We start from the raw sequence: 15,943 nt of genomic DNA, 5'->3' as shown, positions 1-15,943 counted from the left end.
AAGAGCTTTCATTTAAGCAGGACTTCTATTTTGACAGACCTGTGAGTTCTTCCTGTTTGACAGGTTAGTTATATCAAACTTCCCATTAATGCTGGGATAATCCTGTCTCGACTCCAGAGCTGAAATCTCAAAGCTGCACCGGAGTTCATTTAAGTGTTAACAGCCATTTATACTCTAAACACAATGCATGAAAATTAAGCACCAGCAGTGTGTTGCATTTGTGTGAGTGTGTGCGCGTATGTGAAGCAAATTACAGAACAGAGCAGCATCTGGTTCATTCTGTAGCATGCAGCACATGACCCTAGTGTGTGGCTATAAACTAAAGGCTATTTTTAAAAATGGGAGGAGTAGTTCAACATGTCCCGCCTCCACTTCCTGTTTCAGTATGAAATGCATCAAAACACCAAATCAAATTTCGTTTGTCAAGGCACTTTAATGTATTATATCAAATATAACTACATTTATTATATCCATTTTAAAGTTAATAAATTACTCTATATAAGACCCCATTTGAATTCTACATGTAAGACACACAAGCATAAATGGTAATTATACATTAAAACACAGAGAGAGAGCCCCAAGGGGTTAACCTGAGGAACTTTGCTCTGCCTTTTATCTTAAATTGCACAGCACAGTGTAACATTACAGCTTTAGTTGCTGGAGTTTTAGACCCAGAATATTTCAGCTCTTGAAAAGAAAAGATTGTTGACTTTACTAAGCCTTAAGCAGTTAGTTTATACTGCCTAAGGAGCCTCAAAACATATGATGCAGTTCATAGTATTTATGATATCATTTATAATCCAGTCGAGTTACTCTGCATTTAAAACACACTTACGGTTTAAAATAACGAAGAATCCAGGTTGATAGTGTAGGGTGTTAATGTCAACAGTGTATTCATATTCATACCTAACTTTATTTAGTCTTCCCTAAGGTCACAGATAAGAGCTTTCTGATAAACTGTTCCAATTAATAGTTTTCCTCCATATGGGGCTGCCACTGACGAACCAATGATCACACTGCCATCATCTGCATATACCTGAATCACCTGTGGCTTTTCAGAGAGGATGTCTTGAATCTTGATAACCTAACGGATAACATGGAAATATTATAGATTTGTGTTTTATTTTATTTTGGGGCTTTTACCACTTTTTAATTTAGAGACAGTTGAGAGAAAACAGTAGTCATGGGGAGAGAGTGAAAGAGGGAAAGTGATGGGAACCTTTATTTCCCAAGAGCATGGGCACTAAATGCTAAACCATGGCTCTGACAATATTATAAAACATTATTGAAACAAATACAAGTGTGTGTCAAATTATTGGCAAATAAACACACGTGAGTAGTTATATTTTAAGATATTTTTATAAATACTACAAAATGCAAACACTTACCTCAGAGCCAGGTGGATCACTTGGATCACAACGCATGAATTTGTGACCATTTGGGTGGCAGCCCAGCCATAGATCACCAGATTCACGGTCCACCTCAATGTTGTCACAAAGTGACCCCACATCAACTTCCTGGGTGAAACATAGCAGTAATATCAACAATGATCAGCAAAGTGGTCTCCTTAAAATCAATATCTATAATGCATGTAGCAATGCAATGTTAGTCATTCTTTTAACATACAGCACATTCTTGGTTGTTTTATTTTAAGTTAACACAATGAAAAAAGCTAAAACTCTATACTTAAAACTGCAAAAAAAAACAAACAACAAAAATAATAATAATAAAATGTATATATATATATATATATATATATATATATATATATACACACACACACACACACACACACACACACATATATAATATTATATTATATTATATACAAACACAGCATCCGGAAATTATTCACAGCGCTTCACTTTTTCCACATTTTGTTATGTTACAGCCTTATTCCAAAATGGATTAAATTCATTATTTTTCTCAAAATTCTACAAACAATACCCCATAATGACAATGTGAAAGAACTCTGTTTGAAATCGTCGCAAATTTATAAAAAAAATAAAATTAAAAAAAAATGTAAAAAAAAATAAATAAAAAAAAAAAAATCACATGTACACAAGTATTCACAGCCATTGCCATGACACTCAAAATTGAGCTCAGGTGCATCCTGTTTCCACTGATCATCCTTGAGGTGTTTCTACAACTTGATGGGAATCTACCTGTGGTAAATTCAGTTGATTGGACATGATTTGGAAAGGCACACACCTGTCTATATAAGGTCCCACAGTTAACAGTGCATGTCAGAGCACAAACCAAGCCATGAAGTCCAAGGAATTGTCTGTTGACCTCCGAGACAGGATTGTATCGAGGCGCAGATCTGGGAAAGGGTACAGAAAAATTTCTGCAGCATTGAAGGTCCCAATGAGCACAGTGGCCTCCATCATCCATAAATGGAAGAAGTTTGGAACCATCAGGACTCTTCCTAGGGCTGGCCGCCTGGCCAAACTGAGCGATCGGGGGAGAAGGGCCTTAGTCAGGGAGGTGACCAAGAACCCGATGGTCACTCTGACAGAGCTCCATCATTTCTCTGTGGAGAGAGGAGAACCTTCCAGAAGAACAACCATCTCTGCAGCACTACACCAATCAGGCCTGTATGGTAGAGTGGCCAGACGGAAGCCACTCCTCAGTAAAAGGCACATGACAGCCCGCCTGGAGTTTGCCAAAAGGCACCTGAAGGACTCTCAGACCATGAGAAACAAAGATTGAACACTTTGGCCTGAATGGCAAGCATCATGTCTGGAGGAAACCAGGCACCACTCATCACCTGGCCAATACCATCCCTACAGTGAAGCATGGTGGTGGCAGCATCATGCTGTGGGGATGTTTTTCAGCGGCAGGAACTGGGAGACTAGTCAGGATCGAGGGAAAGATGAATGCAGCAATGTACAGAGACATCCTTGATGAAAACCTGCTCCAGAGCACTCTGGACCTCAGACTGGGGCGAAGGTTCATCTTCCAACAGGACAACGACCCTAAGCACACAGCCAAGATAACAAAGGAGTGGCTCCGGGACAACTCTGTGAATGTCCTTGAGTGGCCCAGCCAGAGCCCAGACTTGAACCCAATTGAACATCTCTGGAGAGATCTGAAAATGGCTATGCACCGACGCTCCCCATCCAACCTGATGGAGCTTGAGAGGTCCTGCAAAGAAGAATGGGAGAAACTGCCCAAAAATAGGTGTGCCAAGCTTGTAGCATCATGCTCAAAAAGACTTGAGGCTATAATTGTTGCCAAAGGTGCTTCAACAAAGTATTGAGCAATGGCTGTGAATACTTATGTACATGTGATTTTTTTTTATTTTTATAAATTTGCGACGATTTCAAACAAACTTCTTTCATGTTGTCATTATGGGGTATTGTTTGTAGAATTTTGAGGGAAATAATTAATTTAATCCATTTTGGAATAAGGCTGTAACATAACAAAATGTGGAAAAAGTGAAGCGCAGTGAATACTTTCCAGATGCACTGTAACTATACACTGGCGGCCAAAAGTTTGGAATAATGTACAGATTTTGCTGTTTCAGAAGGAGCACTCAGCTGATCACAAAGTACAGTCAGGACATTACTTATGTGAAAAACAGCACCATCACTATTTGAAGAAAGTAATTTTTGATCAAATCTAGACAGGCCCCATTTCCAGCAGCCATCACTCCAACACCTTATCCTTTTTTTCTAATCCCCTTTTCTCTCCAATTTGGAATGCCCAATTCCTACTACTTAGTATGTCCTTGTGGTGGCATGGTTACTCACCTCAATACGGGTGGCAGAGGACCAGTGTCAGTTGCCTCCGCTTTTGAGAGTCAATCCGCACATCTTATCACGTGGCTCGCTGTGCATGACACTGCGGAGACTCGCAGCATGTGGAGGATCATGCTACTCTCCGCGATCCACGCACAACTTACCACGCGCCCCATTGAGAGCGAGAACCACTTAATTGTGACCATGAGGAGGTTACCCCATGTGACTCTACCCTCCCTAGCAACCTGGCCAATTTTAGTTGCTTAGGAGACCTGGCTGGAGTTACTCGGCACACCCTGGATTTGAACTCGCGACTCCAAGTGTGCTAGTCAGCTTCAATACTTGCTGAGCTACCCAGGCCCCCCAACACCTTATCCTTGAGTAATCATGTTAATTGCTTATTTGGTACTAGAAAATCACTTGCCATTATATAAAACACAGTTAAAAAGATATTTGGTTCTTTAAATGAAGCTTAACATTGTCTTTTTGTTTGTTTTTGAGTTGCCACAGCATGCAATAGACTGGCATGTCTTAAGGTCAATATTAGGTCAAAATTTTTTAAAAAGAAACGGCTTTCTCTAGAAACTGGACAGTCAATCATTGTTTTGAGGAATGAAGGCTATACAATGCTTGAAATTGCCAAAAACAAATGAAGATTCATACAAAGGTGCACACCACAGCCTTCAAAGACAAAGGACAACTGGCTCTAACAAGGACAGAAAGAGATGTGGAAGACCAGATGTACAACTAGTTTCAGGTACAACAGTAAAGAGAAGACTCAGGGGTGCAGGCCTTATGGGAAGAATTGCAAAAGAAAAAGCCACTTTTGAAACAGAAAAAGGTTAGAATGGAAAAAGTAACAGACATTGGACAACAGATAATTGGAATAGAGTGTTAAGGATCTTAAACCCATTGAGCTATTGTGGGATCAGCTAGACTGTAAGGTGAATGAGAAGTGCCTGACAAGACAGCCACATCTACGGCAAGTGCTACAGGAAGTGTGAGGTAAAATGTCACCCGAGTATCTGGACAAACTGACAGCTAGAATGCCAAGGATCTGCAAAGCTCATTGCTGCACATGGAGGATTCTTTGATGAGAACTCTTTGAAGTAGTTTAAGAAGTTCAAATTGTAACAGTAATTTTTCACATTATTAATGTCCTGACTATACATTGTGATCAGTTGAATGCCACTTTGGTGAATAAAGGTACCAATTTCTTTCCATAGGAGCAAAATCTGTACATTATTCCAAACTTTTGGCCACCAGTCACACACACACACACACACACAGTTGAAGTCAGAAGTTTACATACACCTTAGCCAAATACATTTAAACTGTTTTTCACAATTCCTGACATTTCATCGTAGAAAACTTTCCCTGTCTTAGGTCAGTTACGATCGCTACTTTATTTTAAGAATGTGAAATGTCAGAATAATAGTAGAGAGAAAGATTTCAGCATTTATTTATTTCATCCCAGTGGGTCAGAAGTTTACATACACTTTGTTTTTTATTTGGTAGCATTGCTAAAGAAATAAAAGCTGAAATAAATCATTCTCTCTACAATTATTCTGACATTTCACATTCTTAAAATACAGTAGTGATCCTAACTGTCTAAGACAGGGAATGTTTTCTACGATTAAATGTCAGGAATTGTGAAAAACAGTTTAAATATATTTGGCTCTGGTGTATGTAAACTTCTGACTTCAACGGTATATATATATATATATATATATATATATATATATATATATATATGTGTGTGTGTGTGTGTGTGTGTGTGTGTGTGGGTGGAAGTGAGGGGTGTAAAATTCATGTAATTTTGTGTTTACCTTAACATGAGACAATAGTGTGTTGTTCTGTATTTCCATGACAACAATTTTGTGCTTCAGAATATCTGACACATACAAATGTCTGAAACAGGGAAATTAATTAAATGAACGACTATTTTCCAAAGAAAAACTTAATATTACAATAATCTACTAATCTACTCATGTTTTAAACCTTGAATTTTTTCTAAAACTTGCCTTTTGTTGGGGGAGATATTTATGCCGTTGGCAGAAGAGAATCCCTCAGCCACAACTTGCACTGTGTCAGGACTGTAGTAGATGACATCACACCAGGCCAAAGAGAGCAATGGTTCCAGAAACTTGAGAATCCCATTAGTGAAGTAGTGATCATTGGAGGCATAAAAGCTTTCAGCACCCACAGCTACTATGTCATTCACACTAAAGCATGACACAAATAAATAAACTGAAATGTATTCTCTGATTAGGTTCAGGATACATTACCACACTTCCTGGGTTTAATGAACATACTTGTGCAGGAGTTCATGCCTAATGGTCTTGATGTATTGAAGAGAGTTTTCTTCCTCAATAAATCTGAAAATCTCCACATGACTTTTGCCTTGAGGATGATTAACAACAAATAGGTATATGGCACCATCTGCAGCAAATAACAAGGGATTTAAAAATCATTATGTTATAAAATTGTTTATTGCTCAATAACACAGCAAGAAAATACAGTTCTTGTTCATGTTTACAATTATTGAATAAAATTCACCAAACCTTTTTCATCTGTGTACATGCTGATTCCATGTGGATTAAAGGAGTCTTTGTCAAATTCCCCTTTGATGCTCAATGCTTCAATATTCATTCCAGAATCCACCAGATTCAGGGTATAAATCTTTCCAGGGTCATCTGAATAGGATGGTAAGCCTGGATACTTCAAGCCCTGTGTTTAATTCATTTGAACATTTAAAAACATGGTTACACTGAATGGTTGAATTTACATTGGGGGAAAAACTAATGTTTTAAATACAAATTAATTTTACTAAAACAAGATTCAATTAAAGGTTTTATAGAGACATCAGGATTGGCAAAGCTCTGTGCAGTTGGGTTTGAATATATTTAAGTTACCAAAATGCTTAGTCATGTTTTTGTTGTTTTGACATACAGTGCTCAGAAAGGCCAGTCCATCCTCAAGTATAGAAATATCTTCAGCCCCAAACTCTGTTAAAACACGGGAATAAAATCAGAAATGCATTTACAAATTTTGAATTCGGATAGGTAACGTATGGCACTTGCTCCGGACAGGCAAATTCAGTCCAGCAAATTAAACTCGGTCAGTGTAGTACGTGTTTAACTTGCCTATGCCCTTTATTATGAAACAGTTTGGAAGGTGGTTCTGGGTTAATTCTCTGGAAGAAAGCGTTACATGCCTGTGGAGAAGATAAAAATGTCAACTAGAAGATACTGATATGATTATTATCATGTGCGATAAAATATCATTTGCCTAATGTATAAAAGTTTGCATGCGACACACAGCCATGACCTAACAGCTAATTAAAATGGAGAGTTGCAGAGTTTCTGCTTGGTCTAATAACGCACGTCCAGTCTGAAAAGCCTAATTGCAACTGTTGTAAAGCTTAGTATTTTTATAAACAAATGTGTCGTAAGCCTACGTTAAATATCGTACGATTTGACAAATCGACCAACCTTAGTGCAATGAGCCTTTCTCCGATCAAAGCTGCAAGAGCTACAACAAAAAGCGAGAGTACTGTTAACTTCCCCATATTGTCAAACTCTTGGCGCAGGCTTACTAGTAGCCTATAGAGATGAACTTTAACCCTTTAAAGCAGACGTTTTTTTTTCTTTTTAAAGCGTATTAAACGATGAAAAATAACAAGACATATAAACACAAGTTTATAGGGATAAGTTTAGTCTCATGTATAATTTATATCGTTTAAATCATATGCAAATCGCCTAAACATTGCAGAACGGGAGTACAGAGAAACAATGAAAGGGATAATTCACCCAAAAATGAAAATTATGTCATTATTTGAGAAGGATATATGCAGTGCTCCAATAAGGGGCGGTGTCGTAATCACATGAGTCCGCCCATGAAAACAGTTGTGTTCGACCTCATGCAGCGCTGCGCAGATCGATCGGCGCTGGACTTGAAGCGGTACATGTTTGAGACGAGCAAGTTCTGTGCAGAACCAATCACTAGTGATCACCGGCAGGTGCATACCGGTTAGAAATCTGTTTAACTTGCTGTGAAGTCATGATGAGGTATGTCAAAAAATATCCCGCGAGAGCGAGGCGCGCGCATTTGTAACAGTCAGTCGGCGCAGTTGCTTTTTCTGAGCTGTGTGAACTGCAAGCATGATGGGAAACGACTTGCTGAGGACACAGTTTAATGTTCATTAAGCCCACCGGCAACTATATTAGCGTATAGTTGTCACTTTCCTTTTGTAAGTATTTTTTTTAGATGTTATCCATGTTTAATATCTCAATGACATGCAAGCAAACAACCAAATAAAGGATTTCAAGACAAAACAAATGGTATTCACTTCCTTCATGTCACATGAGGCTGTCAGCTTCCTACCCCTACTTCCAGGAAGCATGGCAAAGGCAAACCTTCCCAATAAAAGGTAATTTTCATGTTACTAATAAGTATTTTTTTGTTGATATATATATATATATATTACATAATCATGAAGGTCTCTAGAGTCACCCAAACAAAACAAATCTTACAAGAGATCTATAGTTTTTTGTATACTTAGTCAAAAGTCCAAGCGGCAAATGCCTTGTAAGTACATATATCATGGGGAAATGGGGTCTATTGTGTTAATAGGTCAATAAATCAAAGTTATTGGTCTTGTTTAGTGCATTTTGCTTTTATAATATCCCACCTAAACATAACTTAAAGCATGGGATAATTGCTGTTGGTTATCTTTTTCTCCCTTTTATGATATTATGTCCTGTAAGGGGCCCCTTCATGCAGTTTGGATGCGTTTCATTCCAATTGGTCAAGGACCCTAATTCTTTTTATGACTAGTAGCTTATGATTCCATTATAATGTTGAAATTCAGACAAGTAATGAGTTTACATTTACATTATTATATGAAATCACCTATTACAGTCAGCCATTGAATACTATGGGACTCTGATTTAAAAAAAAAAAAAAAAAAATCTTAATTTTCTTTCAGGTATACCTTGGCAGAGGTTTTGGATATTCTTGATGCAGATAATCCCCCTGCAACTATCTCAAATGTTACAGTTGTGCCGGAGTCTGAGAAGAAAGCTCATGACACAGATTGTGACAGCTGGATTTGTCTACCAGATGGAGCCATATGCAGGTAGCCACACTCGACTTGTTGAAACTGGACTGGGTCAGGGTCCAAGTGTGGTTCTTGGCTTGGCAGAGAAAGCTGGAGTGCCACCTGGATGCAAGTTCTATTATGACAACCTTTTTACAACCCTCACCCTGGTTGATGAGATGACCAAAAGGGGCTACGGAAGCTGTGGCACACTTTGGGAAAATCGTCTCTTTGATATCCCACTGACATCAGCAAAGAGCTTCCGGAAGACCTCAAGAGGTGATGCCGAATTCCTTGTTGAAGATGGAAAACTGATCATGAGATGGAATGACAACAGCGTGGTCACTGTTGTGACCAATATGGAGCAGTACTCAGATGTCAACACTCAACAATGGAACAAACAGAAACATGCAATGGATAAAGTGAAACAGCCTACATGTATAAAGAGCTACAACGCACATATTGGAGGTGTTGACCTGCACGATCAATGTGTGAACCGATTGGCATCCGATCAAAGAAGTAGTGGTGGCCATGCTACAGCTGGGCAATCAGCAGTGCTATGGTCAATGCCTGGTGTTATTACAGGTACATGGGGGTGTAATGGGAAGTGGGAGGTGAGGCTGCGGGGTGGCAGGGTGGAAGGATGGGGTCTATAGCTTAGGTGGCATGACACAAAAACAAAACATGTATTTATTAATTATTTCATTCATTCAAAACCCACCAATTGAAAATTCATTAATTCATCCATTCTTACAGGTCATGTAAAGAGGGAGATAGAGATCTCCTCTCCTTCCAAAGGCTGGTTGCCCAGAGTCTCCTCCAGTGCCATGGGATGAGGGCACAGTGGCATGGAAGAAGGTCAGTGTTGGGCTCTGCAATATGTGAGGCTGCCAGATTTGACAACTTGAACCACTGGCCCCACAACACAGGGAGAAAGTACATGAGGTGTCGAAAATGTGATGGACGCACTCCCTTTGCATGTGAGAAATGCAGTGTTGCCTTGCATGTTGAGTGCTTCAAGGTCTTTCATGTGAACCACTAAAACTCTACCCAGGAGGGAGAGGAATGGAGAGAGACAGAAAGGGAGAGCGGGGAGGACACATATGACATCAATTCAGAATGTCTTTTGAAAGAAATTGCCTGTATGCACTGATGTTATTTTTTCTTCATTCTGTTTATTTTCATTTAACTTTTTGATACACAATTCCCTGTTGGGGCAACTTAATTTCTGCACTTTGTTCTGCACTGTTCCACCAGTTTAAGACAAATGGGTTTGTTGATGACTGTTTAAATCCCCATGTATTCAAGATAATTTGGACATTTTTAAGTGTTTTCATATTCAAGAAATTATAAGCTAGAGGCTGCTTTTTGGGTTCGCAGCGAATGTTCTTACACTTTTATACATAAATTTGTTTATGAATAAAGATTAATCTGTTGAAACCAGTTATTTTGAGTTAGATGCCAAATGTTCTCCTATATTCAAATTTGACATTGAAGGGGTGCATACAACATATTTGCCCACCGGCAAAAAACCTGGGTAAAATAAATGCAGAACATGTTCATATAGGACACTATTAACACGATAATATGCATGAAACCGTTCAGAAAAATTTGGGCACACTGTTTCGTTCTCTTTTTTTTTTTATCTCTAATATCATGTTTTATGTCTATAAATTATATGTGAATATTCCCTACACTCTGACAGTTCGATCTCTGTATGGGATATGCGATTTTTTTTAATTTTTATTTATTTATTTTTTTTATATATATATTTCTGACATTTCTAAAATACGTGTCTTTATTAAACTAAAAATTCAAATTAAATAACAGGCACATTGAATGTCTTTTTCATCATATTTATTTTCAATAAAGCAACAGAATTTAAATTATATCCACTTTATCAGCAAGAGCGCGTGAACGTGAATCCCGCGATATCTGCTTTTGATCTCGCAGCGGCTGATCCCACGAGCAGTGAGAACTGTCCAACTTGACAGTTCTTATTTCACTCCTCCCCTGACTGCAGTCTTCTACTTTCAAGGAGAGGCATCTCGAACAAGCCTGCGTTCGCAATTGCATAGTATTCAATATGCCATTACCATGGTGTTTATTCTGACACCTCCAGTTCGGCGAAAACTCTCACAACTCCGTGTTTTTATAACCGTACATCATGTTTATATCATGCTATATTATGTTTTTCATAGTAATATGTTTATTAATAATAAAAAAATATTATTGAAAATACTGACTCCTTTATTGGTATTAAAATAATAGGCCTACAGGCTTTTATTAGACTTTCTTCTTATACAAACAACAGGCACTGTATAAAGCAGCACATAACCTTTTCAGATGAACAATGTTTCTGGTTGTTTTATGTAAAATTCAAACATCTGTCTGTCTGAATACCACTTCGTTTGCAATAAAGAAAGCAAACATTGCACGAACTTTCGTGACTGTTGTGGGTTCAGCAGATGACGAGAAGCACAAGTGTCTGGCTTGACAGCTCTGTTTTCAACTTCTACCCAGACTGCAATCGGCAAATCTCGCCGATCGCAAATCGAGATGCAGTTCAAGTTGAACACACAAGGAGTGTGTGACGTCATAGCGATTCCATTGGCTCATAAAACTTTTAATGAGTACTGTATTCACTGACTGAGTAGAAATCCTACAAAAATCCTTTTATGATGTATGCCAACTTTGTAAATACTACATTTAATGACTTTTAAATCATAAGTTACACATAATAGTAAATTACCACAGCTATAGATTGTGAAATTAAACATCTCTTGTTTTTCAGTTAGCTTATTACATTTGGCAAGCTATGTGCCACAGAATTATTGAACCACAATATTACAAAATAGTTTACATACTTACACACCTTACAATCGTATATGCACACCAGCAGTTATGATGGAAATATAATTGTGTCCTAAGCAGGTTTGAGTACATTAAAGAACATTTAGCTAAAACCAACTTTCTAAAACATGTCTTTAACGTTTGATTTTTGTATTTTATATGTTCATTAATTATGTGAAGCCAGTCAAGTTAGTGTCATATCTATAGTGCTTTTCACTGTTTCAGAGCCATCATGATAACAAACAGTCACCCCCTGGGGAATCGATTTCACGGGCGGACTTATTTTATTAATTATAACAGCGGGAGACACTTACCCAACCCTTTCCCGAGTGAAAGTGACGGCCCCTTTTGGAGTAGGCGCAACCCTCTTTTGGAGATCCCGCCCCGATTTGGAGGTCTTCGGCCTGCAGCGATACCTACTTTAATTATTTACTCACCCACGTGATTCTTAACCCGAAATAGTTTCTTACTTCCATGGAACACAAAGGGATATGTTAGACAGAATGTATTAGAGACTGACAGTCTCAGACACCTTTCACTGTCATTGCATCTTTTTCCCACACAATGAAAGTGAATGGTAACGGAGGCTGTCATTCTGCCTAACATAGGGTTTCTGAATGAGTTCAGAAGGTCCAGGAGCATCCTATCATCCTAAACCTACACTTCAAAGTAAACAGAGGTTGCACAACAAATTAATGACCACTTGTTTCTCATGTTAACAGTCTTTTGTTTTTTAAATGTACTCTGTTAATTAAAGTGACCCAATTAAATTTTTCCTCAGTAACACTTACTTTCCTTTGCAGCGACCACATTCAGGGACATGGTTCTTCCTTGTGCTTTTCCCTCTGCCCTAACTACACAGTCATATACATATATATATATATATATATATATATATATATATATATATATATATATATATATTTTATTTTTTATTTTTTTATTATTTTGCATACTAATTAGCTTCAATTCCACTCTAGTAGCATACATGTATTGAATATTAGTTTTTTTTCAGCATCTATAAGTACTCAGCAACTATAAGTACAGTAATATTCATGAGTACAGTAATATTCCATAAGGTATGCCAAGTTATGCCAAAACCTCTAAAGCAGTAACAAAATTGATTGAATGAGAGATATAAAGTAATTTGAAAGCAGTTACTTACTTTAGTCAGACCAATTTAAAATGCATTAACAGAACCTTAGAAAACCTAGAAATGCATATTTGCATCATGGTATGTAGTGTAAAAAGTCATATGATTGAGTACGTGAAAAGGAATAATTTAATGAATAATAAATCAGTCATTCTTAATTTTATTCAAAACAAGCGCAAATGTGTTGTAATTTGCTGCTGTCTTATTAATAAACTTCTTCCTGTAATCTGTTTCAAGGTAAAACAGGTCCCTATCCAGAGCCCATGATGAGGGTCTTTGAACTTAATGTGGTAAAAACATCCTCCTCTGATAAAAATAGACATTTATCAGTAAGTTCTGCTGGATTGAAAATCTAATTAAAGGTATGATGAATGATTAAACCACATACTAACAGACCCAAAAGAGACATAAAACATTTTAATACTTCTCCTCAGTTGCTTCTATTGGTATCAGTGGTGTACTGAAATTCACTCCACTCCAAGTCTGAGGGTGCCACATTCAGCAACACGATGTAAATTCTTTAAATCTGCAATAAATCAAATGCATCCAAAAATGGACCACAAAGTTATTTCTAGATGGTGTCTCAGAGATACTTTGACATGGGTCTCCGACATTGCTACTTAATGTTATACATCACACGTGTCACTTTCAGTTCTGGGGGTGTATTATGCAAAAGGGACAACACACCCCTTTCATCCTCTTTCTATAGACATGAAGTGGAGTTAATGTTATGTATAATGCAAAGAAACAGTAAATCATCAATAAATCATTGTATCATTTATTCAAAGCATTTACATTGTTCCATATCTGATATTTGTGATACGTAGCAGAGAAAATAGTGTCATTGAAACTCATTCTCTTTATTGTTGAATGTGTTTTAATTGTTTTAATTGGCTGTTTTACAGAAGCCCTCAAAATGGGACTCTTCACTACAGCAAAAGACAAGATAAGAGCTTGCAGAAGGTGAATACTAACATGCAAAGCAGCATACTTTAATGTTTTGTGGTGTCAACTGTACTCTTGTCATCAAGTCATTATATTATGTACATAGTGTGAAATCCTTTTAAGTATACTGTATGTGTTTGACAATGAAAAGCTGCAGAAGGATGAGATTATTCTTCTTGTAAGAGAAAGAGGCATGTCTACACACCCTTTGCAAAGACTATGACTGACTTTTTGTCTGATTCACTAAAATACACTGCATAGTTTACTCTGTGGGAGTGTACGGACCACAGTATCGTATGGGGCCATAGATTACTTAAGAGAGTGACTCTCATGTTACGCTGATCTTCCATGCTTTGAGTGCTGTACTGGGGTGTGGCTTTAAGTAAACTGAAAAACATGCCCCACTAGTTAAACAACAAATGAAGTTATGCAAACAAAATTTTTCAAGACAAGTATTTTTGTCTTGTTTTCCAGTAAAAATATCTAAACATTCTTAAAATGTGATATATTTACTTGACAAGCAAACTGGCATAAGATTTTAAGCCTTGTTTTGAGAGAAATCTAATCAGATTAAGTGAACTTTAGACTTAAAACAAGAAAAAAAATCTGCCAATGGGGTAAGCAAAATAAACTTGTTTTTCCTTTGAATTAAGTTTATTTTGCTTACCCCATTGGCAGATTTTTTTTCTTGTTTTAAGTCTAAAGTTCACAAAATTTTGTCAGATTTATCTTAAAACAAGACTTAATATCTTATCCCATTTTGCTTGACAAGTAAATAAATCACATTTTAAGAATGTTTAGATAATTTTACAGGAAAACAAGACAAAAATACTTGTCTTGAAAATTATTTTTTGCAGTGACCATTCACATTAAACGTTTAAGAGAAACTGCTGTTGCAGACAGGGGCGGATTTAGTGATTTGGGGGCCTTAGGCAAAGTACAGGGATGGGGCCATCTTCAATGAGACACATTTACATTGGTTTTCTCTTAAAGGTACTGTAAAACCTTTATTAGTAGCACCATTCGCAGCTGCATCCACAGATGCAAGTTAAGACTTTACTATGCAAAGCAGAAGCCCTACAGCAACACTGTCCAGAAACGCTGCCGACTTCTCTGGGCTCGGTCTCACCTTAGATGGAAAGTAGAACAGTGGAATTGTGTTTTTTGGTCTGAAGAGTCCACATTTCAAATAGTTTTTGAAAAACACAGCTGTCAAAAGGAACATCCAAGCATCAGGTCCAAAAGCCAGTGTCTGTATGGGCCAGGGGTGTGTCAGTGCCCATGGCATGGGTAACTCGCACATCTGTGAGGGCACCATTAATGCAGGCAGATATGTACAAATTTTGGAGCAACATATAATGCCATCCAGCACCGTCTTGTCCAGGGACGTCCTGGCATTTTCCAGCAGGACAACTTCAAACCACATCCTGCCCGGATTACAAGTGCATGGCTGTGTAAGCAGAGAGTGTGGGTGCTAGACTGGCCTGCCTGCAGTCCTGACCAGTCTCCAATTAAGAATGTGTGGGGCATTATTAAGCACACCATCCAGCAACAAAGACCCTGAACAACTGTGCAGCTGAAGACCTACATAATGGATGAATGGGGGAAAATTCCACTTTCTAAGCCTAACAAACTTGTGTCTTTAGTGCCTAAATGCTTAATAAGTGTTATTAGAACAAATGGTGATGTTTCACATTGGTAAACACTTGACTGTCCAAACTTTTTTTGGACTGTGTTGCAATCATCTGATATGAAATTACTGTACATTTAAAAATATATATATATATATATATAATTAAATTCATAGGGTAAAACATCATATAATGTGTAGTTGTAGTGCTTTCCATATAGCAAAGGGTGTTTATAATTTACAAATCACTCATTTTTGTTTGGGTGGGGGTGGTGATTGTAAATGAGAACTCCCGCCCTCTTGTGCTTCATGCCACCCCCCACAAAATGCCACACTGGGCAACTGCCCATGTCGACCATGCCTAAATCCACCACTATATATCAATCATATCAGAACTGTAACAGTGATATTTAAAATTTCAGCATACGTTATTTAGCATTAATGATAATAAAAAAGCATATTATTTGTATTTTTAGGGGGCCCTTGGCTTCTGGGGGCCCTAGACAGTTGCCTACCTT

General features: G+C 37.7%; 2 protein-coding genes across 3 annotated transcripts; one reads left to right on the top strand and one right to left on the bottom strand.

The window, feature by feature from the left end:
• Positions 1-413: 413 nt before the first annotated feature.
• On the bottom strand, positions 414-7,380 carry LOC127453707 (serum paraoxonase/arylesterase 2-like). 2 transcript variants are annotated; one of them, XM_051720309.1, is made up of 9 exons: positions 7,238-7,380; positions 6,890-6,960; positions 6,696-6,751; positions 6,308-6,473; positions 6,059-6,185; positions 5,768-5,968; positions 5,573-5,654; positions 1,389-1,517; positions 414-1,084 (listed from the first exon to the last, which is right to left on the bottom strand). In XM_051720309.1, exons 1-9 carry the CDS (start codon positions 7,312-7,314, stop codon positions 917-919), a joined length of 1,077 nt encoding a protein of 358 aa, XP_051576269.1. In that variant the 5' UTR covers positions 7,315-7,380; the 3' UTR covers positions 414-916. The 2 variants fall into 2 exon arrangements, with proteins under 2 accessions (XP_051576269.1, XP_051576270.1); XM_051720310.1 differs by lacking the exon at positions 5,573-5,654 and having other exon boundaries at positions 1,389-1,513; positions 5,764-5,968.
• A 656-nt stretch (positions 7,381-8,036) lies between these two features.
• On the top strand, positions 8,037-10,361 carry LOC127453709 (piggyBac transposable element-derived protein 3-like). The gene is made up of 3 exons (XM_051720312.1): positions 8,037-8,175; positions 8,734-9,429; positions 9,601-10,361. Exons 1-3 carry the CDS (start codon positions 8,109-8,111, stop codon positions 9,678-9,680), a joined length of 843 nt encoding a protein of 280 aa, XP_051576272.1. The 5' UTR covers positions 8,037-8,108; the 3' UTR covers positions 9,681-10,361.
• The last annotated feature ends 5,582 nt before the right edge of the window (positions 10,362-15,943 follow it).

Source organism: Myxocyprinus asiaticus, chromosome 16, assembly GCF_019703515.2.
Source record: "Myxocyprinus asiaticus isolate MX2 ecotype Aquarium Trade chromosome 16, UBuf_Myxa_2, whole genome shotgun sequence".
NCBI lineage: Eukaryota > Metazoa > Chordata > Actinopteri > Cypriniformes > Catostomidae > Myxocyprinus > Myxocyprinus asiaticus.
This window is presented reverse-complemented; position numbering and strand designations above follow the sequence as displayed.